This window comes from Mus musculus, chromosome 7 (assembly GCF_000001635.26).
Source record: "Mus musculus strain C57BL/6J chromosome 7, GRCm38.p6 C57BL/6J".
Taxonomy (NCBI): domain Eukaryota; kingdom Metazoa; phylum Chordata; class Mammalia; order Rodentia; family Muridae; genus Mus; species Mus musculus.
In genome coordinates, this window is record NC_000073.6 from 58810798 (window position 1) to 58838410 (window position 27613).

Here is a 27613-nt window from a genome sequence, read left to right on the forward strand (position 1 = left end):
TACAAAAATGTTTGGAAAAACCTATGGGGCATTCCCATATTACACCCAGTTTCCCCCAATTAGCATCTCACAGTAGCATAGCACATTTGTTATACCCACAAACACATATTAACACATGCTCTAACTAAAGCTATAGTAGTGCTATAGTAGATTGTCTTAGTTGGCACCTCCGGTTCTATTTTAGGACTTCATATTACATCAGTTTGTCAAAGCTCTCTTGAATGTCCCTGGCTGTGACAGTTTCTAAGGCTATCTTTGTCTTTCCTGTCCTTGGCAGTTTGAAGAGGGCTGATAAAATTCTTTATAGACTGATTTGATCGTTAGATTTACCTGATGGTTTTATTGTGATTACAATGAAGCTGTGAATTCTGAGTGAAGGGCATGGTGTATCGTTATTTAATCACATTGTATTATCATGCTTACTTGTTCATGATGCCCTAGTATTTGCTACTTGTATCCATTTCGCAAAGAATGCAACTCCCCACCCCCACCTCTTTTCTATACTGAACTCTTTGGAAGTAAGTCCATGTGAATTTGCACTTAAGGAGTGTGGTGCTGCAGTCTACCTCCTCAGAGGTAGAGTTTCTACATAAATTATTTAGGATTATACTCACATTTCTATATGTTTTTTTTTTCTGTGTATTGCTCACAATTTTTCCCCACAAACTGTTTTGCTACTGATTTTCAAAATGCTAATGCTGGCCTGGAGCTTTTCTATGATGGCTGCTTTTATGTTCCTGTTAGATTATGCTAGTGTCAGGGTCACCTTCTGTTCACTGCTTTTTCACGGGAGCTGGGATTTCCTAGTTCTTGTGACACTGAACCTTTGTCATGTGACTTATGTCAATTATGTTATGACTCACCCTTCCCCGACCTTTTTGATTCCTCTGGAGTATGGAGTTTTGGAAACAGGTGATCTGTCCTTTTGGATTTGTACTTCAGGCTCTGCGCAGACTCTGGATGGGTCATTTGCTCAGCCTTTGTGTGCTTCCAGTGCCCATCTTTGAATGTACATATTTTTCCCTTAGAAAGTCAGTTTGGACCAGGGGTAGGGACTGTACCAGAGTGTCATTCTTTGTGTTACTGTCCCCTCAGGATTATACCTATGTGTGCACAGCATATAGGGAACCCATGAATTCATAAATAGCATTATAGGGCCAGCTACAGTGTCTCCCTTTACTCTCTTTCCAGGATTTTCTAGTATTTTCCATGAGTTCCCTTTAATGTTCTCTGGTGAAAAAACCTGGGTGTATTTTACCTCCTTCTGATTCTTCTTTTTCCTCCCCAACCCCACCTGCCTATAATGGTAGGACATAAAGACAGTCATTATACTGCTGTCTTGACACCATAGCACCTGAGAGAAGAAGCAGGTTCCAAGCCCTTGGAGTCTTTATTTCTAGATTGCTCTGTTTGCTGCCAGTATGAGGATTAGGAGGAAACGAGAGAGAGAGAGAGAGAGAGAGAGAGAGAGAGAGAGAGAGAGAGAGAGAGAGAGAGAGAGAGAGATATTTCCTGCATCTTCTCTGAGCATTGGGAGTGCTTTTTCTTCCTCCTACAGCCAGAGCCCAGAGTTTCTTCCAGAGCTCCTGTTTTTAGGTAACCACTTCTGATTCCTCAGTCTCTTGGCCTATGTCAGAGGCTTCTAGGGTAAAATGAAACATTTGCAACCCTTTGGTGTCCTTATTGTGATCATCTCCTTTCCCTATCCAAATGGTACTTTCAGAGTTCATGAGTTGCTGCTCTGTGCACCTGGCCAGGTACAACAGCTGCATCAGGGTTGAAACTGGATGGGGTGAGCCTGCTTCATCTAACAGAGAACTAGCTATGTGGGTGCTTTGTAATAAATTCGACAACCTCATGGCTTTCTACATCCACATTCTTCTTAAGTTTTCCCAGGTTACCAGAATGTCCTCTAGCAGAGGATTCTATCTCCAGTCACAAGTCTGTGTGTTCCCCATTGTGACAGGCAGTGGTCATGTCCAAAGGCCTATCTTCTCCAAGTCTTCCTAAGGGCACTGGCCATCTTTTTTCAGATTTAATAGTTTCTGCATGTAACCGCTTTCAGTAAGTATCGATTGGCCACAGCTTGATGTCCACAGTGTGCTGTAAGGAACTAGGCCTTAGGCCAGTGGGTTGTCTGTCTTCATCAGGACAGGAGCCTTTTAAACTTCTCCATGGTGTGTTTGTTCCTGGAAATGAGTAACCTCTTTGGTCTCTGGCTCGTGTCTCCAAAGTATATTAATATCCAAGTTTTCCTTTGTTTTGGAACTCAGCTCCAATTTGGGAAGGGCATGGATAACTGAAAAAAACACAGTAATGGGACTAGATAGGCAGGCTGATCCAGCAAGGGCTTTGAAAGGGCTTTGTGTACCACTGTTGATGGTGCAGTATGAGGCAGGAAGGTTTAGGTAAAAGCCGAAGAGAACCTAACAGCATACAGGTTAAACCTTCAGCCTAATCACGTACAGTATAGCAGTAATGCAGCCACACCTATAAACGTGAACATGCTCCATTTCAATTTCAGCTCACAGGCAGTCAATAAAGTATAATCCAGTGGAAGCTGAGTTCCTCTCCTCCGCAGAAAGTCATTCTCTCTAGCTGCAATTCCTTTTCTGGAGGTTTAAAGAGCCATGAGCCCAGTGCCTGAGAAGGACTTCAGTTGGGGGTGTTGCAGATAACCAGGATCAGTGACATGACCCTACTGAAACTGGTTGTGTGTCCATTTCAGGAAGCATGTGCAGCCCTGCTGGACCAGTGCCTCAGTTATGTGCAATCCAGAAACCCTAGAAGTACCCTTCAGAACTCTGAAAGCAACTTGAGTGTGGGGTTCTCTTTCAACCCAGTCTCCACATCCACTGACGCCAGCCCCAGCCCAAGCCTTGTGATTGATGGAAGAAGTCTGGCCTATGCCCTCGAGAAAAGCCTGGAGGACAAATTTCTTTTCCTTGCCAAGCAGTGTCGCTCAGTCCTCTGCTGCCGATCGACCCCTTTGCAAAAGAGCATGGTGGTGAAGCTTGTCAGAAGCAAGCTCAAGGCCATGACCTTGGCCATAGGCAAGTACTTAGGCTGACCCTGCTGCTATCTTACTTAGCCACTCCCTTTCAATGTGACCCAAATTTCTGATTCTCTTCCATCTAGAACTATGAAGTAAGAAAAGCCGGTTCACCTGTTCCATTTACAATATTATGCCCAGCATGGTAAAGTAGAGCATTCCAGACATAAAGCATAGATCAAAGAGCCACAAGATGTGGGTGGTAGCAGACACATGTAGTGTAGTATTATAAGATCAGCAATTGCTGATTTAAGAAGACCAGCTGGAGTGTAGACAAATTCTTCAATGACAAGACTTTAGGTAATGATTGTTCTACACAATCCAGCCACAGTGATGTCCTATGTTAGCATATTTTGACTTAGCAGAGACCCTTTTCAAAGGCTTTGAGATATTACATGCATCTTGGTGACAAGGCTTTATGATGTTCTAAGAACCCAGACTGCACCATCCAAAAGCCCCAGTGACTCTTCTCAGCTGAATTTTGTCTACTGTTCTGAGATGAGAGTCTCATTAAATACATCCAAAATGGCACACACATCCATTTCAAGACAGCACAGTTTTAGATCATTTAAGGATTATATCTAACATTATTTTTCTTTGCAGGTACTCTTGTCTGGGAAACTCTTCAATGACAGGTTAGAGGTCACTTATCACACCCTTAGGGAGCATCTCTTCCCATTTCTAAATTGCCTATAGTCTCCTGCACAGGCTTAGCCACTTCCTGGTGAGAACTAAGAAGGCAGTAACTATCATAACACCATTATAAATATGACCCATTTCTGGAACTAGTAGGCTCAGTGATAAAGATATCTTTACCAACTAGTGAAACACATGCATTTATAGTATAATTTGCAGAAAGTGTGTAGTATTACCCTGTATCACATGTGTACTTTATCTACTAGGAATAATCCAGTATTAAGTATAAGACCTTAGTAGCCATAGTCTGAACACTCTAAGATTTATAGAGATCAGTAGTATCCACTAAGGAAAGTACACAGGTGGACAAAAGGGTGCATGCTCAGGATACATGACCAGAGTGTCTACCATGACTTCCCTGCCTTAAGCTGAGGGAAGGTAACATCTCCTCCAGGGAAAGAGAAGCTTCTCTCCCATTAGAACATCACATCTCTTTTGGACCATGTGCCCCAGTCTTAAGAACCTACTATTTAGATTTAGAGAGCCCCATTGTGCATTGTAATTATTTTGAAAGGTGCTTTATGGGAAGCTAGAGAGAATGCCATTGTTCCCATACTTTTAATTCAACAAGTACTACTAATTAATCATCCATGTTGAGCTTAGCCCAATAAAGAAAAATAAAATCACAAGGAAAAGACATCCTAATCCTGACCTATGTCATGCCTGGGTAATTCAACTATGAAAATGATTGAGACAAAAGGATTACATTTAGACCACCCTTAAGAGTACATAGTAAGTTCAAGACTATTATGACAAACTCCATGAGACCCTGTCTCAACGTAAGTGAAGAAAGAACTTCGTACATAGGCCAGTGGCATAACACTTGTGAAAACCCTAGGTTTGATTTCTAAGACTAAGGAAAGGCAGAAATTAAAGGGTCAACCTATAGCCACATCATGAGTTGCCTTGACATTTGTGTGTCGTAGACTTTTAACTTTACAGCTTGGCATATCTGCTTTGCCTTGGGTCACTCTGAGTCTAATTCTAAGAATGGCCACAATTGTCTAAATTATAATGGCTATGTCTATGTCTGACATCCAAAACATGTCCAGGTCTCTGACTTCTTGTTTTAATATTCCTCAGTCAACAACTTGATGGAACAAATGGGCGTTTTCTTTGCTATGCCTCAAAGAACCCAAAAGCATATGTTAGTTAATTCACAGTGTGCATAAAATGCTGAACAGAATTCAACCTGCTTGATGTAATAAGAAAATTGCTAAGGCAACTATGCGTTGGAGAGGTCCTGATGCCCAGAGTTGAGTCTCTGCAACAGTGATGATGATGATGATGATGATGATGATGGCTTCTCTTATTGTGCCAGGCATCACATCAAGGACCTTTTCTATGTGTATCCTGACAGAATAGAGCCCACTGAATAAGATGATGGCTAAATGCTAGCTGATTACTGGGACAGCTTGATGTGATTGGCAATTCCGTATACTATGCCTAATTCTGATTGGTTACCTCAGTTTTCCCAGGAAGATGTTCTTCTTCCCTTTCCCCAGTCTTTTCCACAGAACTCAGTCCAGCAGGAGACCAAGACGGTCAATTTGTCCATGTGCTTCTGTGAATTTCAAAATCAATGATTCTTTCTGACTGTGTTATTTTCAGGTGATGGGGCCAATGATGTCAGCATGATCCAGGTGGCAGATGTAGGTGTTGGGATCTCAGGCCAGGAGGGCATGCAGGTAAAAGACCATTTGGACTGTCCTGTAGGACCAAATCACCCTCTTATCCCATTAGAGCACAAGTTTTCCCAGTCTGTCTGGCCTCTGATTAAGGTAAAGGATTTGCTTTCAGTATGGGTCAGTGCTCACCTTCTGCTAAGCCAGTAGAAGCTAAGAAATATTGTAATTCTATTAATGAGCCATGTGTGGAAACCCAAGTATATTTTGGGAATCTCTGACTCCAAGAGGCAAGGTGAGTCATAGCCCCCCCCCCAGCTCATCTCTGAAGGCATTATGTTTACTATTGCTCAACAGTGTCTATACTCTGTGAAAGTTGCCTCATGACACTGTTCGAACCCAAAATCCCTCTGAAAATGGAAGGTAGTCATCCTAACTCCCATGGAAGTTCCATGTGTGCTTTTCATTTGTCTCTGTTTCAGTTCTGAATGTTCCAAAATTTGAATGCACCAGTTAAATTATACAGCTTCTGGAGATAGCACTGTATCAAATTCTAACATCTGAGCAAGTTTGAGCTGTATATGTGTATATATATATATATGTAAACATTTTTATTAGATATTTTTTATTATATATTTTCTTTATTTACATTTGAAATGTTATCCCTTTTCTGGTATCCCCTCTGAAAACCCCTTGTCCCTTCCCACTTCCCCCTGCTCACCAACCCACCCATGCCCACTTCCTGACCCTGGCATTCCCCTATATTGGGGCATAGAACCCTCACAGGACCAAGGGCCTCTCCTCCCATTGATGACCTCCCATTGAGGCCATCCTCTGGTACATATGCAGCTAGAGCCATGAGTCCCACCATGTGTACTCTTTGGTGGTTTAGTCCCTGGGAGCACAGGGGGCACTGTTTAGTTCATATTGTTGTCCTTCCTAGGGGGCTGCAACCCCCTTCAGCTCCTTGGGTACTTTCTCTAGCGCCTTCATTGGGGACCCTGTGCTCCATGCTTGGTAAAGATTGTGAGGAACAATTTATTCAGTGGGTTTTTTAAAATAATAGTCTTTATCTCCATTTATTCACAGGGTAGATCACTTATTCAATCAGAGATGATTTATAGAAAACTCACTATATATAAAGTTGTGCAGAAAACAATTTTCTGGCTTTGTATTAAACAGCAGTCAGATGATAGGCTTGGAAGTACAGTATAGTTGCCTCTCACTATCTGAGGAGCTGTTTTAACATCAAAGTTCACAGATGCATTAGTCTCCCACATAAACTGTTACATTTGCATAAACCCTGCACACACCCATCTATATACTTTGAATCATCCCTAGATGATTTCTTGTACTCAGTGCAATGAAACAGTATGTAAATAGTAGTTATGCTGTGTTGTTTAGAGAGAACACTTTCTACATTTTCAATACATTTTCACTGAATGTTTTACATCCACACTTGTTTGAGTCTGCAGATTCTGTTCTACAAATACAAAAGGCTAACTTACATGCTTAATGGAACATGCATTTCTGACCCAAATGCTTCATATGCTCTGTGATTCTTCAGTCATTTACCCTATTATTCATTCTTTCAAAACTCAGTGCACCTTCACTATTGCCTGACACAGACTTAGAAACAGATGCCATCAGACATATTACTGTCCTTAGTGGAGTAAGTTTAGAAACTCACACAAAGGGGGACTGTCATTGGAAAGACAAGAGGACACAGCTCAGGAGTGGGGAGCTTACGTAGCACACATAGTGACTCCAGGTTGGATTTCAAGGGCTGAAAACCGAATAGATTAATAGGCCACAGGGTAGACTTTAGGACTGTCTTTGGAAACATCTTCACATGCTGTGGATTCCTGAAGATGCTCACTTGTCTCTCTAACCTTCTCCTTTCTTACCCACTACAAATCCAGCCAAGACACAGTGCCTGTTCCTTTGTAGCCGTAGCCCATACCAATGCTGTTGGCTTTCCCACCTGTTCTGCTACAGCTGAGGTGGTAGAAGCTGTGTTGACTTCATGTCTGCCTCTGTCAGAGCTTGACTTCAGCCTTTTGTACAATATGGTGGCCAGAAGAGTTCACAGAGACTGAGCATCTCAGGCATGGAAGCTCTGTCGTCCATTCCAGCTCCTGACCTGAGGGTGGCTGTCCCACAGTGGCTGGGCTGGTGACCTAGCCTGACTTGTCCATAGAGACTCAGCCTAGATTTTTCATACCCATATATAACAAGAAAAGCTCAGGACAGTGGTCTCTCACTTACTGGAATAACATATTAGCAGCAGGGCAGAAGAGGTGTGCCCATCTTGCATAATACATCCTTTATTACATGTCACTTGAAGTACATACAAAAGTATTCAGCCACACCCTATCTAGAAATTTGCTTGCTCAACGCTATCTGACCTATGGGCCCAACTGTTTCCAACACTGCTCATTAGATTCAAGTCACAAGTCTTATGGATGGGGAATGATGTATTTGCAACAAGCCTAGGAACAGAGGTAACAGATAAGTCTCCTCACTAAGTATTTACCATCAAGGTCTTTCATATAAAACATTTCTTTGTTGGTCTTCTTTGCATATGGGATTGACAAGTATTCTCATTAGTCTTTCCTTAGGGGAAATAGAGAAAACTAGCAACTCTGAGAAATCCCTCCTGAATTTTTCCTTTCATTCATTCAACAAATATTTCTTGAGCTTCTCCATATTCATGGTGTTGTGTGGGGCATTGTGAGGAGACAAAAGAAAATCAAATATGGACTCTCAATTTCATGAGTGAACAGTGTTGAAGACAGCAGGAGGGGAAGGGAAGGGCTGAGCGTAGACCTCCACAATACCTGCCCTTCATACCCATTCGCTCCCTGTCTGCATACACCAGCACCCGAGAGGGTGGTTTTTGTGAACAAAATGCATGAGTGCCAAACATTTAGAGATCTTTTTTATCTTGTCATTCCATAAAGACCATTTATTCTCTTGGAAAAGGTGTCCAAAGCACAACTCTGAGGATGTCTTGATGTCTGTCTGTCTGATACCCATTGGTGGGTTAGCTTTAGTTCATCTTTGAAACGTGGGTATAGTATAAGGAAAAGGACCATTGGCACTGGAGAAAGGTGGGATGGCGGGGGGGACCTCCATACATCTCTGTTTTGTGGCTTGTTAGAAAACAACATTAGAAGAGGGAAAAAATGAAGCCTGTATAAACTCATTAATCACATATCTAGTATTTGTGGCTTTAAATAGTTCTAGAAAGTGCCATTCATGAGCAACAGGGATTATTGAATGATTTTTTTCTGTTTAATTGGAGGACTTAATAAGACAAAGCCACCCTTAGTAATGTGTTAGGCTGGATTTTTTTTCCTCTCCTATTTTCTTTGTCTTGCTTTTGTTCCATGCCAAGTGGGGCATCAGTGTGATGAGAATTACTTTCCTTTTCAAGGCTGTGATGGCAAGTGACTTTGCAGTGCCAAGATTCCGATACCTGGAGAGACTTTTGATCGTCCATGGACACTGGTGCTACTCCAGACTGGCCAATATGGTGCTGTATTTCTTCTATAAAAACACAGTACGTATTTGACATGGGTCTTGAATTTTACAATTTGTAGGATTGCTGCCTTCATAAATCATCAAGAGTCTTCTGTCTGCCCCATTGTTTTGGGTTTGTCTGTGATCTTAGCCTTGCCTTGTACCCTGTAATATTTGAAGACTAGCTCATGGGAAATGAAAACAGCTGCATTTTTTTAAGGGGGAAAATTCTAATAAGCAGGCAGACAGGACTGTTCATATATGACTTTGTAAAGTAGCATAATGACAAAGCCAGCAGTTTCCAAGTGATTTAATAGATAGGTTGCTAAGTCTGTGTCCCTACCTGATGTCTAATTCTGCTCTCGAGTATTCAGCTTCTCTGCGTGTGTTTTGTAGGAGTGTTTCACAGGCATGGCCACAGTAGGAAAATGATTTCTCTGCTGTAGACCAGGAAGGTTAAAGAGAAGAGTGTTCAGTGGTCCTGCAATCAGAAAATTACTTAATCTTGTGTAGTTCAGGCATTAATGGTGTCTATCAGAGACACACTCACACCAGGCCTTGTACAAAGCCCCCACATGTGCCCTTGAACCTAGTGAAAAAGGGGGATTGCACATCTTTTTGTGCTAAGAGTAGATAGATACTTTTCTGGCTAGCTTTAATAGGTAGCTCCATTAAGGGAAGACTCCTCCTAGAATAGATGTGCTGTGAATGTTTGTGTCTTTTTAGGGGCTTTTAATACAAAGCCCTTCCTGATCTCTCCCACATGGTCCCTCATGTTTAATCCTAGTTCCTTCATACTCCATAGGCTTGCAGGATGGAACACAGGACCATCACAGAACTCTGACTCATTTGTAAGGTTTCTAGACATTCTCCTGAGAGGCTGTTAGACTGCTCTCTTGGCTCTGCCTCTAGCAGCTTGAGGCTAAGTGAACCAACAAAGAGACAAACTAAACTCTTGGGATAAATGAGAATCTAAACTTGTTCCAGAAATCTCACTGTCTAGGTACCAGAACTCCAGTATCAAAATACCTTGTCCTCTTCTGAAAAAGAGTAAAATAAGTTAAAAGGTTTAAAAAAAATTCTTTTTTTGTTAAATATATTTTATTTTATTTTTAGATTTTTATTAATATTACTTTATTTTTATTAGATACTTTCTTTATATACATTTCAAATGCTATCCCAAAATTTCCATATACCCTCCCCCCCTACCCCCGCCCTGCTCCCCTACCCACCCATTCCCACTTCTTGGCCCTGGCATTCCTCTGTACTGGGGCATATAAAGTTTGCAATACCAAGGGGTCTCTCTTCCCAGTGATGGACGACTAGGCCATCTTCTGCTACATATGCAGGTAGAGACACGAGCTCTGGTGGGTACTGGTTAGTTCATAATGTTGTTGCAGACCCCTTCAGCTCCTTGGGTGCTTTCTCTAGTGCCTCCATTGGGGACCCTGTGTTCCATCTTATGGATGACTTCTAATGAAAACCTTCATGCTAACTCTAAGCTGATGTCAGTATAGCTCCTTTGTATTCTTAATGGTTCATTCTGGAAACTGACACATTTTCTTTCCTAACCTCTCCCACCCACTGGCCTGATTACCAAAATGTCTTCTAACAAATGAATACAAGATGCTCAGAACCAATCAAGATATGGCTAATTGAGTAGATTTAGAAATTAAATCAGATTAAACTCTGCCTGGGACCACATCCCCAAAAAAAAAAGTTGTGCTGTTTCTGACCTTGTGAGTTTATGTGTCCATTCATTGTAAGCCAGTATTGAATTGCCAGCACGGTGCATCCTCAGATACCCAGAGCCTAGAGTTTCCCAATTCCCTCTGCAGAAGTGAATGGCCTCTGTAGAGTAGGCCAGAATGGAATGCAGCCTCATTTACTTCAGTCTTTTTAGTGGCAACTTAAGCACATTGCTTCTAAACCGATAGTAGGGTTTTGTTGTCTTGATAACAACCCATTACAAGTTGAAAATATCACAAATGGAAAACACATTCAGTCCACCTAGATCAACTACTATCATAGCTTTGTGGCACAGAACCCTGCAACATTGTTACCTTGCAGACAGCTGGGAGCTTTGGCTCAAAACCACTATCCATCATTTTATGAGAGAATAAAGCCCAGGCAAAGAACCAATCAAAATTCAAAATTTGGGTGAATGCATATTGCTTTCACCCTACATCAAAAACTTGAAAAAAAAAAAACTAAATTGAGGCCTCATAAGTTGTAGACCATGTCTGTTTGACACCTTTGGGTTATAGTTTCTTTTAATCTCCCCAAAACAAAACTAGGAATTAAGCTAGCTTATCTCTGTCATTCCCAATTCAGGTTTGCCAACTTGAGAAGGTAGTGAGAATAACATACTGTAAGCTTTCCAAAGTTTTGGAGGTAAATCGAGGCCAAAGTGGCAGCCTGACATGTGTACACTCTCCTTCTGCTCACCTTGTTAAGCCTGCCTTTGTTGGAGAACACAGGGAGGAGAATTAGCCTGTTTTCCTTCATGTAAGATGCAGGGCTTTGTTAAGAGCATTTATCCACATGAGGAGTTCAAGGGTAATCAGTCCTCACAGGAGAGAGTCATTAATTTTAAGAATAAAATGGCCTTTCCAATAAAGAGCAGAGAAGAACAGTTTCCATAGTAACCGAGCTTTGGGAATAAAGCTCTTTGGTACGATGAGAGGGGGCTCTTAATTATCTGAGTATTTTTCTTCCTGTTCCCTTTGACTCCATTTGCTTTACTATGACTCATAAGGCTGAGCCCACGGCGGGTGAGCAAGAGTGAGCTGTGGGCGGAAGGCAGGGGGGAAAAATCAATGAAAAGCCCAAGACTGTCAGTGGTTTGTGTGAAGGGGGGAAGGTTGCATATTAGGAAACTTAAGTCATAGATTAAAACAGTAACTTGGGGGATTTAGTCATCGCTTCCACCCACATGGACTAGCATTTCTTCTGATCCTCAGAAGCAATTTTCTAGGCTAGATACTAAAGCCCAGAGACAGGTAAAGTAGCTCTGCCAAGAGCTGGAGACATAAAGCAACTCTTTCAAGAGCCATGAAGAGCTGTAGCTCAGAACCCTCACTGGGCTCAGTGGAACATTCATCCACTCTATCACATCTCTTTTGGAGACTGGTCCCCTGCACCTTAAGCCAAGATTCATGTGTTTGAACAAGTTGGATGTATTGCTCATACTCTGATCAAGTGTTTTCATATCTCATTTCTGTAAATGTTAAGAGGACTTTGAGTGTGAGCCTCAAAGAAGGAAATGAAGACATTAAGCTAGGAAGAGTATGCCTCTGACAAGAGCTACAGTATTCCAGAGATCTAATGAGTGTTTTAAGGTATCAGATCCTTTACTTCTCAACATCCCCCACCTCCAGCCCCATGTAGGTCTCAGTGGTATGGCCATATCATGGACAGGGAAACTGAAGTAGAGAGGGTGATATGATCTATGCCAGATTACACAGTGAGTCTGAAAATACATTATATGTTGGGTTTGTATCACTATACTATAATAAGTGAAATAAATAAGTTATAAAGGAAACGGTTTTTATTTTGGCTGACTGTTAGAGGTTTGGGTTTATGGTGAGGCAGCACATCATGATGGGAATAAAGATGCTTACCCCATGGTTCTCGGAGAGGCAGAGGGAATTGGGTTTCCAGTATTCTGTTTAATGACATGCCCTCACTGACTTCCCTTCACTAGGCCCACCTGTTTTGACTACCACTACTCCAAATAGCTCTGCGATCTGGGAAAAGAGCTTTAACTTAGGGGCCTCTGGGAGACACTTAAGATCTGGACCACAGTGTTTTATATCTGTCATCAGACTGCCATGCTCCCCATGTAAATGCAGCCCAGCCACTGACAACCTGATCCAGTGAAAGTAGAAAGACCTACCTAACCCACAGCACTGCTGAGCAGGCTATTCAGGCTCTCTGCTTCATAACATCTGTATCTTGGCCTTGCACTTGTGTGTGCCTTCCTCTAATGGGAGCTGTTGATAATTTTTCACTGTTCTTTTTCAAATAGAAAGTAAAAATGGGAGGATCATGAATTCAAGGCTAGACTGGGCCACATAGTTAAACCTTGTCTCCCCCGACCCCCAAATAAAGGAGGAGAAAAGAAAACACAAAGAAAATGGGAAAACAAGAGGACATGGGCTCAGAGATCTATCCTAGGGTAGTTGTTTGGGAAGAAAGGAAAATGAAAGCCCCAAGGAACAAGCCACAGGCCCCCTTGAAAAGTGAGCCATTATAAGCCCCAGTCACACCTTGATTGTTTAATGTTGATCATCTCCAACTCCTCTGGCACAAAAATCTCATCTCTCCCTAAGATGTTCTTAGGAATTTTAAATTCCTGTTTCAAGTCTCTTGAAGATAGGAGGTTGTGGTAGAAGAGGGTATGAGGCAGGCTACAAGAAGGCTGGAATTTAGGGCTGCCTTTTGGGAAGAAATCACTGCCTAGTCACTTAACCTACAGAAAATCTCTACAAGGATCTTGGGTCCTTTAGATGAGTCTCAGTAGTGACAGCAAAAACAAAATAAAACTAATAAAGAAACAGACAAACAAAAACTGTTCTAAATGCCTTTGTTCTCTCTTGCAGATGTTTGTGGGTCTCTTGTTTTGGTTCCAGTTTTACTGTGGCTTTTCTGCATCTGCCATGATTGATCAGTGGTATCTGATTTTCTTTAATCTGCTCTTCTCATCACTTCCCCAGCTGGTGACTGGGGTGCTGGATAAAGATGTTCCAGCTGACATGCTGCTGAGAGAGCCACAGCTTTACAAGAGTGGCCAAAACATGGAGGTAAGCTCCCTGTGTCTCCCAGCCCTCCATTCTCCACTCAACCTTCCAGAAAGTAAAATTCCCCCAAATCTCTACTAATAGACACCCCTGGGAAAAAATTGAAGTTGTAGAAGGGATGCTGTCTGCTAGGCTCTGTAATACATTGTGTTAGCTTTGCATTGCTAATACAAAACACTTAGAAGAGACGATTGTTTGCACAGAGGGTTCTGGCAGTTGCGATCTAGGATAGGGCAATTCCAGTTGCGCTTCTGGTGACAGTGCCTAATCATCAGGGCAATGGTGAGAAACACATACTGGAGCAAACTGCTCATGTCAGGAAGCAAAGAGGAAGCAAACAGGACCTCATCATCCACTTAGCAGCATGGCCACAGTGACTAAGTGACAAAGTGTCACTTCCTGAAGCTTCCATCACCTCCCCCAAATGCCATTGCATTCATGAAAGCAAATACATGAAGGTACATGGAGTAAAAACAGTTTCCACCTCTGCTTTCTCCAGAAAAATCTTCAGCAAATCTGCCTTGGTCACAGGTGGTAAACAATTTCTCTAAAGCAGGCCAAATTAAAGAAGAAACAAAGTGTCACTTTCGACTTGAATTAAACAACAGACTCACAGGGTAACCACTCAGTGAGCAGACAGATGCTTACATTAGCACTAGATATTTGGCAAACTGATGGCCAGTTGTCCCAGCTAGCCCTTAAAGTAAAGCATGTATGCTTCTCTTTGGCCAGTTTAGTTTTGATGTGTGCAGAAATAATGAAGCACCCTATTGCTTCGGCAGTATGTCAGAGTCAGGATGTATTTGCTTCAAGTTACCTTCCTATGGCTACTCTGCTGTTCCTATGAGAACACTCACAGATAGTGAGTTCTCATAGGAACAGGTGTCACAGCTTAGAAAGCAGTTTGTTAGGAGATACCAGTGGTCTTGACAGGATTCCCATCCCAGCTGGCTTACTGTCCTTGGCTGGCCATGAGACAAGACACTGTTAACTTGTCATGTGGAGTGAGGTAACCATGAGGATGTCACCAGCCTTTTCTTTAAGTGGTGGTAAATGCTCCTCCTATCTCCTGTGTGTACCAGGCAAGCAATCAAAGCCTCTGGGAGTTACTTGAGGACTTATGAGGCTGCTGTTGAGGGGGTGGTGGGGTCCTGGGTGTTTCTTTAAATACAGATTTGTATCATCCAGGTACTGGAACACTCCATTTGTCTGTATCAGGACCATTTTGTCTCATAGTGTGCTTGGCATTGTTAAAATGGAATACCTATGTCTGGTTTTTTATTTTGTTTTGTTTTGTTTGTTTTTTGTGTGTGTGTGTATTTGTTTTGTTTTAAGCAAGCCTCGTTTTTTTTATTGGATATTTTATTTATTTACATTTCAAATGTTATCCTCTTTCACCGTTTCCCCTCCACAAACCCCCTATCCCGTCCCCCACTATGTCAGTATTTTAGTTACTTCTCTATTGCTGTGACAAAACACTATGACCAAAGCAACTTTTTAAAAGACTTTATTGGAGACTTCGGGTTTCAGAGGGTGAGTCTACAGACAACATGGTGAGGAGCATGGCGGCAGGCAGGCAGGCAGGCAGGCAGGCAGGCAGGCAGGCAGGCGGCAGGCAGGCAGGCAGGCAGGCGGCAGGCAGGCAGGCAGGCGGGCGGGCGGGCGGGCGGGCGGGCGGGCGGGCAGGCAGGCAGGCAGGCAGGCAGGCAGGCGGCAGGCAGGCGGCAGGCAGGCAGGCGGCAGGCAGGCAGGCATGCATGCCTCCTCCAGGAGCAGGCGGCAGGCAGGCGGCAGGCAGGCAGGCATGCATGCCTCCTCCAGGAGCATACCTCCCAATCGTTCCCAAACAGTTCCACCAACATCATGAGAGGTTGGAGAGTGGGCTTGGTGGTTAAGAATACTTACTGTTCTGGGCAGTGATACACATCCTGTATCACTACATATACATATACATATACAGGTGCAAACACTATGCATGAAAGAAAAATAGACAGTTCCAAAAATCACTAAGATTTTAAGGCTAATTGATAAGAGTCTTTCAAAGTATTCATCATAAAGCCTTTTCAAAGTGGAAGGAGGGCCCTGACTGGGGTGGGGGCATAACAGGAGGTGGTGCAGACTGGGCAGCAGGATCAATATTTTAGATAGCCTTTCCTGATGAGAAGTTCCATAGTGAGCAATGTCTGGTTTTGTTTTTGTTTTTGTTTTTGTTTTTGTTTCTTTCTGGGAATTTCATGAGTACTGAACATACTGACATCATTTCTACCCTTCCCTCTTCTCCTGTCCAATTCCTCCTACTCCCCTCACCCCAGCTTCTGAAATTCATAACTCTGCTGACCTATACCTAAAAGGGCTCATGTTCTTGGTTCAGAGGTTCCCAGTCACCCGGATACCTGCAACTCTGGCTCTGACTGTTTTTGGTTTCTCATCCACAATGTTGGAGCCTTGCTCTCCTTGGCTCCTGAAACAAAACATTGTCTTCCAGGCCTTGGAATACTTAGGGTATCCCATGCTCCAAAATTCCTTGGAGGAGACAAGCCCTTCTCTGTAATCCCTCCTTGTTTCTGTGTCTCAGGAATACAGACCACGAGCATTCTGGTTAAACATGGTGGATGCTGCCTTTCAAAGCCTGGTATGCTTTTTCATTCCCTACCTGGTAAGTAGGAACCCAGCATTGGTTTTCTCCTCAGCTGCTTCTAGGCACCTACAGTCGCACAGAACTTAACCATTTTGCTTTCTGTCTTTCAGGCCTACTATGACTCCGATGTGGATGTCTTTACCTGGGGGACCCCTGTCACAGCAATAGCACTGTTCACCTTCCTGCTGCACCTGGGTATTGAAACCAAAACCTGGGTGAGAGCCAGGGGCAAGGCCACACACCACAAGGGGCTGGTATTATGAGACATGTCCTTCCCAGCAGGTGTTTTGCACATATAGAAGGCTACAATGCTGCCCTACCTATGTCATAAAAAGGAAAATAACACACACTCAAAGTTGCTGGCCTAGCTTTGAGTGACCCACCACCAACTGTCCTGAGCAGCTGTTTATCTACCTGCCTTCTTGTCTCCTTCGCTGCTCTGCTTTTGCCTAGCCCTCTCCTCTTGCCCTCATGCTCCTGTCCCAGGCTGCTCCACTAAGGCCCACTGGCCAGCAATGGCAAGAATCTTCGCTAAGACCTGGAAGGCACACCCTTAACCGTCCCTGATAAACTCATGTTGCTCACACTGTTGCTACTCTTAATGTGAAGTAAATGCCCTTTCTCTCTGGTTCCTTTTAGACCTGGCTCAACTGGTTAGCCTGTGGCTTCAGTACCTTTTTGTTTTTCTCCGTGGCTCTGATTTACAACACTTCCTGTGCCACATGCTACCCTCCATCTAACCCTTACTGGACCATGCAGACATTACTGGGTGACCCTCTGTTCTACTTGACTTGTCTCATCGCACCTATTGCTGCATTGTTGCCCAGGTGAGTAGCTGAGTTGGTAAAGCCAAGTGATAAGGAAGTGTAGAATATACACAGCCCCTGGCCTTGCTGTGCTTGAACCTCGGTGAGTCTCATGAAGCTCAGCCATGGCCCGGTTTAGAATCTGATTGGTTTTTTGTGTGTGTGTCTTCTTTCTAGATTGTTTTTCAAAGCCCTCCAGGGGAGTCTTTTCCCCACCCAACTCCAGCTAGGACGCCAGTTGGCCAAGAAACCCCTCAACAAATTCAGTGATCCCAAAGAGACTTTTGCTCAGGGACAGCCACCTGGACACTCAGAAACCGAGCTTTCAGAAAGGAAGACCATGGGACCTTTTGAGACTCTCCCTAGAGACTGTGCCTCTCAAGCTTCCCAGTTCACACAGCAGCTGACCTGTTCCCCAGAAGCCAGCGGGGAACCCAGTGCAGTGGATACAAACATGCCATTAAGAGAGAACACCTTGCTGGAAGGACTTGGCTCTCAGGCCTCAGGGTCCTCCATGCCCAGAGGGGCTATTTCAGAAGTATGTCCTGGGGATTCTAAGAGACAATCCACCAGTGCTAGTCAGACTGCCCGTTTGTCGTCACTCTTCCATCTGCCCAGCTTTGGCTCCCTAAATTGGATCTCCTCGCTGTCACTGGCCAGTGGGCTGGGAAGTGTCTTGCAATTGTCTGGAAGTAGTTTACAGATGGATAAGCAGGATGGTGAGTTTCTATCCAACCCACCACAGCCAGAGCAGGACCTGCACAGCTTCCAGGGACAAGTCACGGGCTACTTATAGTATCACCTCCGAAGGGCCACAGCCAAATGTGGTGACAAAGAAATCCTTGAAATGGCCTTTTTATTATTATGTAACAAATGTTAATTTTATTTATGTTTATTATTTGCACAGAAGAGTTCTAGAAAGATGTATTTTTTAAATGTTTCCAAGACATATATAGGAAGCCAGAGGTACCAAAAAGAAAGTTTATTTTTTAAAAGTTCTAAGTAGAGTATACTTAAGAAAAATAAGAACACATATCTTTATCTATCTATATATAAAGTTTAAAGAAGAGTGACACTTGAAAAGTGTGTCTAGATTTATTTTTTCATCTCATTTTTGTAAGGAAAAGCAATGTGCATTGTTTCTTCAACACACATGACCCTCACTTTCTGCCAGCAGACATAAACATACAGTTAGTCCGGTGAAGCCTGGGGTAGCTGTGGCGGGTGTGGACACAGGACAGGGAGGAAAGAAGACAGACGGAAGGGCATGTGACCTTTGAGGCAAATACCTCCATTGTCTTCCAATGTTACTAACAGTGAACAGAAAGTGAAACCTTGAGGAAAACCCATGTGACGTTTCTGCCACCACTCACATCTGGGCAGGCATTTCATAAAGTTCACCTCATGGGTCTGACAGCTCCGGTGTTGTGTGTATTTCTTGCTTAAATCATCACAGGCAATAAACAACCCCCACTATGCAATGAGAGTGTCTGGTGCCACTGTTGTGTGAAGATCCTGGTGGGTGACACAAGCTAGAGTGTTCTGAATACTGTGAGGACACTTCCTCATGCAAGTCCTTTCAGACACCAAAGAAAAAAATACTGTGGGGTATAGGTCAGGGCCACCAAGTGACCTCTTATCCCAATCTCCTTGCACCAGGCCATAGGCAACAGCCAGATTCTGCCAACCAAACTCTTAAACGTTCTGAGTAGCTACGATCAGGCTTTTGTCTGATGAGCTAGCATTTCTCCTTGTTCCAAAATGATTAAAACTCTCATGACAAACTCTCATATATCAATGACAGTGTTAACTCACCCCCAATGTAGTGACCATCCTGTCCCACACTTAGGATAGGAAGTGAGCAGAGTATGTCTCAGGCTCATCCAGTGGGTAGCTGTCTCCTTAGGCTGCAATGCAGAGGGACAGAGGATAATGATTTGGGAAAGAACTACCCACTAAATATGGTTCTTGTCAAACAGAATGTCCCTCATTCCTCAGAGTGGAAGCTGTGAGGAAACTGTGTGTAGAGGGGTATATTTTCTATGGTACTGTGTTCCTAGACACAGGCTCACTTGCCCTGACAAACTTGGTAAATAAATGAAGAAATGACAGACAGACAGACAGTCAGACAGACAGACAGACAGACAGACAGACACGGGAGGGACAGGAAGGGAATGGGACAGAGAAAGGAAGTGGAGTCTGGTGGAGTGAGCTCCCGGGTGGCGAAGCATTGTCACCCAGAAGCACAGTATGTTTATTACATAGAGTTGAAGAGAGAGGCAGGTCTATTGCACCCAAATAAACAAGGAGGCAGGGTTTATGGAGTACAGTTGGATCGAGGAGACAGGTTTAGGTAAATTAGGAGGAAGTCGCTGTAGGGGAGTGGTCTGCAGCCTATGAACATCCAGCAAGCAGGAAGCTGTGGTAGACATTTTTGATAAACAGTGCCAACATCCATAGATGGAACAGAAGGGAAAGCTTTGCTGTCGCCCTTTAGGTCTGAAACCATGGTCCTTGACATGTCTGTGCCGATGTCAACAGTGCATGCCCACTCAGGACTTCATCCACTGGGGGCTTTCTCTGCTCCCCACACTACACTTCTTGATAGAGCTGGCAGAGACACCTGGGTGCTTTGAGATGGGGGTGGCAGAAGTTAGTGGGAGGCAATTTTTGCACTGGCATTGCAGGATCAAAGGCAACAGCTCTCCTAACTGGGTCCCTGTTGTGTCACTCCCTGCCATGCCTAGTGCCACCTTTTCTGTTCTTGGGAGCCACACATCTGAAAAGTTTTTATGTGTGAAGCTGTGTTCTTATCACAAGACCACAATAACAAGCATATACCTGTGTGTGTGTGCATGTGTGTGTGCGTGTGTGTGTGTGTGTGTGTGCATGCACATGCACACACACGTAAATGTGTGCATGTCTGACTTTAAAATGACCCAATGTCCAGATGCCCTGCACTCACAGCCTTGCTTCTTTGCAGGAGAAATATTCCCTCTGAGGATAGGGTTTCTTGGCAAAGGATCTGGGCATTAGCTTCAGAAACTTTCATAGCAAAGCCCGGTTAGAGAAATATTTCAAAAGTTATGGCAGTTGGCTATTTATAGGGTGAGAAATACTTATGCAATTTACCGTAGTCTATTCCAGCCAACCACGTTCATCTCAACATAGCATAATATGGGGTGAAAGTCATGAACCCTTCTGAAACATTCCACCTAAAATACATTGCCAAAACCTAACAAAAGGTTTGAAAATTTGAATATTTACAAAAGAGCAATTAGTGGAAGGGGAGAGACTAAAATCAACATTATTACTACATGACTGGGTAATATGCCTAGAAGTTCAAATGAATAAATAAGAAGCTCTCAGTAATCTAAGGAGGAATTCTATCAGCTCTCTATGCTGGTGGATGGTTGCACTCATCCAGCTTTGGGCATCAAAGTAACTGAATGAGGTAATAAACATTGCACAGCATGGCTACTTGCCTCAAAATCAAAACCAACTTCTCAGGCAGCAGGGATTGTGTCATTCTGCCTTGCATGTCTGACATTGCACAGAATCTAATATCTTAGATGCATTCAACAAATATTGGTAAGTAAAAGAATCAACCTATTAATAAAAATTAAAGATACTCCTATTAAAATCATATTAAAAATTACTTGTTATAACTCATTATTTGTTTAATAGTTTCCAGATTTTCTCGCTGATACCATAGCATATGAATTTCTTAAAGTTAATTCCTAAATGGCAGAAAGTAAAGATAACCATTGTTCATACATGATACAATTTAATACCTGGAAAATCCCAAATGAATAAATTTAAAAGGCTCTTAGAATTAATGAAAAGGAAGAAATAAATCATTTCACTGGAAGAAAAACTAGCCACAGTTTGTATAGAGAACAGTGGGAATCATGCAGGTGTACTGATGAAGGCTGAAGAGGTCTCAGTTGCCACAATATGAAGAAAAACAAATATTGAAGAACAATCTCTGTGAGCAGAAAAGAAGGCGTCATCTCTAAATTAGAAAATGTGAAGCTGTCTCATTCCATACATATTTCCTGTCAGCCATTCTCAATTTTCAGTTTCTTTGTTTGGGTAGTTCTGAAATTAACAAAGTGGTTCAAGATTTTATGTAGGACAATATATGGAAAAAAAAATACCAAAGAAAGTTCCACCAATAAATCATGAACAGAAAATGTCTGCTTTATTCAGTAAAGTATTAGTTAATCCTAGAGTTGAACACAAAGCTAACTACGATCGTTAAGGGATAATGGACAGTTCAGATAGGAATGCTTTATGGCATTCAGATTCTTAATGTACAATTTGTTCAAGAAAGATATATGAAGAGAAGAAACATGATATGCCATTTTACAATAAGAATTTATGGTTAAAAGGATTAAGGGAAAGCTATTTATAAATTCATATTTATAATAAATGTAATATATATATCACATATAATCAGGTGATATAGAAAATATTCATTATATATGTGTGTATATATATATACACATACATACATACATACATACATACATACATACATACATACATACAATAAAATAAACTTGAAATTTTTTAATTGAAAGCCATAGTATAGGTAGAGAAAATCCGAAGGTGACATCTTTAGGGTTAGGTGGCTCCTAAACATAAATTCCTTCCCTTGGCCCTGTGCACTGTGCCTTTCACTGCACCTGCTCAACCTCAATGGTTCGTCTGCTTCTTCTGGATCAGTCAATCCTGTTCAGTCCTACTATGTAGGACTTTTAGAAGCCTCTAGTATTAGGAGCCTCTAGTATACCTGTGGCTCCAACGAGCTAGAAAGCAAGAGACACTGTAACGAGGACACTTCCCTGACCTGGTTCTAGGATGTATGTCATCATAAATCAATTACTGGGCAGCTTATTTGCTGAGTAAATCTAACAAGAAAGATGGGTATTAACTGAAAAATAACAGTAAACGCTCCAAAGAGGCAAGCATTGGCACTAAAAACAGTTTAGTATTTGTGCATTAAGAGTTAAAACTGAAAGGTCTAATCTCATGGTTTAAAAAGGTATATTACACAAATGATTACCATGAATAACAACTATGAAATCACTATTTTTCCAAAGAGTTGATTAATTGAACACTCATATAATTTAGCAAGAACACCCTACCATCTAAGAAGCTTAAGCCCTCTCCTCTTTGACCCAGTAAACCCACTTTGATGGACTAATTTTTTTCATATGTATGTGGTGTGCATGTGTGTGCATACATGTTCACACATGTATGGCATATATACATGTGCAAAACAGTTGTGAAAGTGTGTGTGTAGGTTCAATGTTGATGTGGATTATCGTCTATTATTCTCTACCTTAGGTATTGAGGTAGAATCTCTCATTGCACATTTAAGTGCAGCACTGGGGTAGTCTAGCTAGCCATCTTGCTCTGGCAATCCCGTCTCTATATGTTATGTGCCCAGTCAGGGCCCATACTCCCACACATCTTTTAAGTGAGATCTGGGAATCTGAACTCTCATCCTTGTGCTTGCACCACAAGTGCATTACCTGAGGAGCCATCTCCCAACCCAACTTTAGGGACTAAATTTGAAGAAAATATCCAGTTATGCTCATTTAAGATATTCCTAGTAAGAGTGCTAAAAATTTAGAAACATTTTGGAATGTCAGTGAAATAAGAAAATAACCATTTAAGGAAATACCAGAGGTATCACAGATTCAAAACACGAAATCCGTTGAGAGAAGTGCCATGAGTAGTCTTTCTGCATGTTAGAGACCAAGTACTGCATTATTAATGCCCAGTACAAAGCTGGCACTTGCTATGCAAAACATATTTTCTATAGCAAGAAGCAAATGACAGTACATTGAAGCCTTGCTGATGGGGGTGGGGCGTGACCCTTAAAACCTTGGTGTGAGACTGTATGGCAACGGGTATATGGGGTATATGGCCCTTAAAACCTGGGACATAAGGACATTAGATCTGGGAGATATGACAATTAAAGCTTGGGTGTGTGTATTATTTCAAACCCAGGGTTACACAGAGGATCCTAGTGAAACTGATTGGGTAGGATAAACAAACAAACAAAAAAAGACATGAATATGGGAAAGGAACTAGCAGGACGGGAGAGGAGTTCTAGGGGTAAAAGGGAAACTTAGCATGTCTTATGAGAATTAGAATATACTTAATACAGGTGTCATGCTGTCAAAAAATAAATTCAATAAATTTAATTTTTAAAAAATCTCAGTATGGAGTGTGGATGTCTACGGTCCCAGCTATGTAGGACACTGAGACTGGAGGATTCTCAGTTAAGGCCATCTCAGAAAAAGGGGGAAAAAGGGAGGGGGGGATAAAGGAAATAAATGAGACTACTCAAGAATAGAATACACTTTATTTGACATATTTGTGGTCCTGCTCATCAAATTCATTGGATCTTTAAGGTTTGTTTATCTGTAAACATCAAGTTTTAGAGCCTCATCAGTTTAAACAGCATAATGTGTCACAAAACTGAATCTGTTCTCAACCAGCGATCCAAAATGGTAACCACAAACTGTCAACTCTTCTTTTGAATAGTTTCCAGTTGAAATAAGTACTGTCAAAAATGTAAAATGTACTTTATTTCATTATTCTAGCACAGAACATCCTATATAGACATAGATAATGGTGAAAAGTTGAAGGTCTGGGTGGAAAGAGTACAATAGTAGAGGATTATTCCTGTCATTCCTGAGAGCCTGGGTTCCATCCCAATACGACATAGAGAGGTTACTGGGATGGAACTCCAAATAAAATGTGAGCTTTCACTATATATGATATAATGTGCCACCCAGAGCTCTTCCTGTCTGCTCAGATTGCTTTCTCAGCACAGTTCTACCCTACTTGGGGCCACATAGGTATATCAAGGTCTTACTCTCAGTCTCCATTCTGAACAGTATAGGAAATAGGAACCCTGGTAGGAATATAAGCTATCTCCACCCAATCCTGCTGCTTTCATGTCCCTTCATGTTGTTCCAAGGCTATTCCAAGTAAGTCTACTGAACTTGAACCTGTTTCTATAAACTTCCTGCAGTTCTTGATCTAGCATAGTACTGAATCAAGAAATAATTCCCCAGGAAAAAGGCAGGGTATCACTCCTTATAATTAATCATTTTATATATGTGTGTGTATATATACATACATATATATATATATATATATATATATATATATATGAATCATTATATGAAATATAACTAAGCCAGGTGTAATGGTGGACATCTGTAATCTTGGTACCCAGCAGACTGAGGTGGAAGGACCACAATTTTAAGTCTAGATGGAATTAAAGTAAAAACACATACTTGAAAATGTAATATAAATCTTATTGTAGAGCTAGAAAGATTTCTTGATGGTTAAGAGCACTGGCTGCTCTTGCAGAGGACCCGGGTTTAATTCCCAGCACCCACATGATAGCTTACAACTGTCTGTAACACATATCCAGGGGATATAATGCTCTCTTCTGACCTCCATGGGTACCAAACATGCAAGTAATGCCCATGCATATATGGAGGCAAAATATGCCAAACCATTTAAAATAAAATCAAGTCTTTTTTTGTCATAATACTTTTTTTATTACAATATTCAAAAAACCGGGTATGCAAGTTTCCTTCTTCAATTTTAGAAATGTGCCATCTCAAGACTCTATAGTCAAACTATAAAGAAGTTCAAATGTAAAGAAAAATGAAAATGCAATTCCTTCATAAACATTGTTACTACTAATCACATATTCTTTTGTAAACCCTGAAAATTTTCCCTGTAAAGCAAATAATATACACATATTATACACACACACACACACACACACACACACACACACATATATATATATATATATATATATATATATATATATATATATATATATATAGTGTATGTATAAAGTATTGGTAGCTCCCCTTCCCAAGAGATCAGCTGTTTTCCTTAATCATGTTATTAGTGTCAACAACCAGCTACAGATACATATTACTTTGAGAATTAAATACATAATTGTGAAATTCAAACAAGCCCATGGGCAAAAGCACGATGTGGATGGCACACCTGGGGGACATCACCAGAGTACCTTTCTTTCTGCGTTGCTACCTCCCTCTTTTGCAGACCAACTCTAACCAAAACCCTCTTTTATTGCAAGTACAGCCTCAAAGGCACTGGGCAGTTTTCTCACCACCATTTCCCCAGGGTTTCCAGTATTGCTATCCACACAGTTTTGGACTCCTGCAGTGCCTGGAGCCAAAATAAAATAAAATTAAAAAGTAAAATTGAAAAAAAAAAAAAAAAGAAAGAAAGAAAGAAACAAAGAAAGCAAAGCAAAGCAGGCCCAGGACACAGGCTGCCGGTCTGGACCAGCATGCTGACTAGAGGCACCAAACACCCATGGACACAGCTCTCGGAGTGTGTGCCAAGGTCACATATTCACTACATACAGCCTCGCGACCCTCTGAAGCAGCTCCAGTCTTTTAGTCAGTCTCTCTCTCTCTCCATCCCCCCCCCCTTTTAGTCAGTCTCTCTCTCTCCATCCCCCCCCCCCCCCTTTCCCTCTCTGTGTATGTGTCTGTGTAAGGATTCAAACAGGTTGTTTCCGGCTGGAAAGGAAAGAAGTGAGTAGCTTTGCTCCCTCTGACCCTCATCACCAGAAGGTGGTGGCCTGGGGCATGGTTGTGAGGGCCTAGGTAGCCGTGGTTGACCAACAAAGCTGAAAAGAAGGACAGACTGGGCCACAGAGGTGATCCAGGCCACATGGGTGGAGGTGACCAGAAGTGCTGGGCTCTAGGAGGCAGAGGTGGCAGCGAGGCCCACAGTGGGCAGGGCATGAGGGAGCCAATGGCTGCTTTCACTGTAGGGCTCAGACAATGTAGAGCTTCTCCCCGTGCTCGCTGGTGAAAATGGGGGCCTTCTTGTAGTGCTCCACAAGCTGGTCCATGCTGTGGAACCGCTGCTGCCCAATGCAGTAGACGCTGTCCACCAGCTGCACCTTGAAGTGCTTGTTTCTCCCGGATGCTTTAAGAGACACGGAGAAGTCACTGGGCGAGGACTCGCTGTCCCTAATGAGGAAGTCGCCCTCGACGCCCCGCTCATTGAGCGCACACTCGGCCTGGTGCCGTGTCACGTTGCCATAGTACCACTCCCGACCAGCAAAGCGCCCACTGGCTGAAGGCCCGGTGTAGCTGATCTGGGGGCTGTGAGCGGGGTGTAGAGCAGGCCCATCACTGAGAACAACCACGTAGTTTTGGGGGACCAGGCCCACTTGGCCTCGGGCATTTTTGCATTTCCACCATTCAGGGTCATTCTCCGGCTTCTCAGTCACCTCCGTGGTCTCCCCCTTCTCGAAACTAAGCTCCTCCTCAGTGACCAAGCTGAAGGGATACAGTGTCTGCACTACGTGCAGCACCCGTGCACCCTGCCCATTGCTCAGTGCAGTGCCCCGACGTAGGCTCAGGAAGCTGGGGGCCTCAGCTGCAGCTTCGCATCTGCTTCCTCCAGAATGTAGTTGGAGGGGGAACCAGCCGATCTGCCCGTTGAAGCTGCCACACCACCAGCCATCACTGCATTTCTCCATAACTGTGACACGGGAGCCCTTCACCAGGGACAGCTCATCCTCTCGTTCTGCTAAGTAGGCAAACTTGACAAAGGCTGGGATGTTGAGGTCATAGATGCGGTCAGCACCACTGCCATTGGCTGGGTACTCCGCATCAGTGCTTGGCGTTGGGGAAGCATCCCGAGCACTTGGCTTCCTGCGCGTCTTTCCGAGGCCTAGTGTGTCCTTGAGGTTCTTCACCAGGGAGCCCTTCTTCAGGCTGTTCTTATGCTCCACATAGTTGGAAGGCACATAGCCTGTCCTGTTGGCCGCATTCCTCACCCGCCACCACGTCTTGGAGTCATCTAGCAGCCACAACCGCTCGTTCTTCCTGATGTCGAGCTCCTGGTCCTGCTGGGCAGTGTAGTCCCACTTGGCTATGACAATGACTTCTTCTGTCATCTTTCATGGAGTCCTTCTTTGGCACGCAGTTACAAGAGGTGACTGGAAAAATTGTAGCACTCTTCAACAAGATAAGGTTTTCTGCTGTCTGAGGACACCTTGAAGGTGACAGAGCTATAGTGATCTTCCAAGCTCTTAAGTCAGCTGGGATGACACTATAGGAGAGGAACCCGTGGGATCTGTGTGATCCTGATCTTGAGATTGGAAGACACAAGTTTCTGACCTGGATCATGGCATGGAGATTTTGAAACATAGTCTAAAATCAAGTCTTAATGTGCCACATCTGTCCATCGTATTTAAGATCTCTCAGTTTAGTTTTGTATTGATATTGGTCCCTGATATCCTGAATATATGTTTAAAAGCAAACTCACCTTCTCTTTATGATTTTTGAGAACAAACAGTACTTGAGTGATTAATCCCCAGAGTGGCTAACTCTGTTTTCAAGGCCTGCAGCACTCTATCATCACAGATC

The 27613-nt window shown here is 42.8% G+C and overlaps 1 protein-coding gene and 1 pseudogene across 6 annotated transcripts in view; one reads left to right on the top strand and one right to left on the bottom strand.

Moving 5' to 3' along the window:
• Positions 1-19447, top strand: part of Atp10a (ATPase, class V, type 10A) — a 174103-nt gene extending 154656 nt beyond the window's left edge. For 4 of the 6 annotated variants that reach the window (XM_006540581.3, XM_006540580.3, XM_006540583.4 and 1 more), the window contains 8 exons: positions 2729-3053; positions 5360-5436; positions 8813-8938; positions 13503-13703; positions 16276-16356; positions 16449-16553; positions 16978-17165; positions 17322-19447. In XM_006540581.3, coding sequence (XP_006540644.1) covers positions 2729-3053; positions 5360-5436; positions 8813-8938; positions 13503-13703; positions 16276-16356; positions 16449-16553; positions 16978-17165; positions 17322-17940 — 1722 coding nt within the window. In that variant the 3' untranslated portion in view covers positions 17941-19447. The remainder of the gene's footprint in view (positions 1-2728; positions 3054-5359; positions 5437-8812; positions 8939-13502; positions 13704-16275; positions 16357-16448; positions 16554-16977; positions 17166-17321) is intronic. The other 2 variants (XR_882009.2, NM_009728.2) reach the window with 2 other exon arrangements.
• On the bottom strand, positions 25999-27141 carry Gm6226 (predicted gene 6226; annotated as a pseudogene).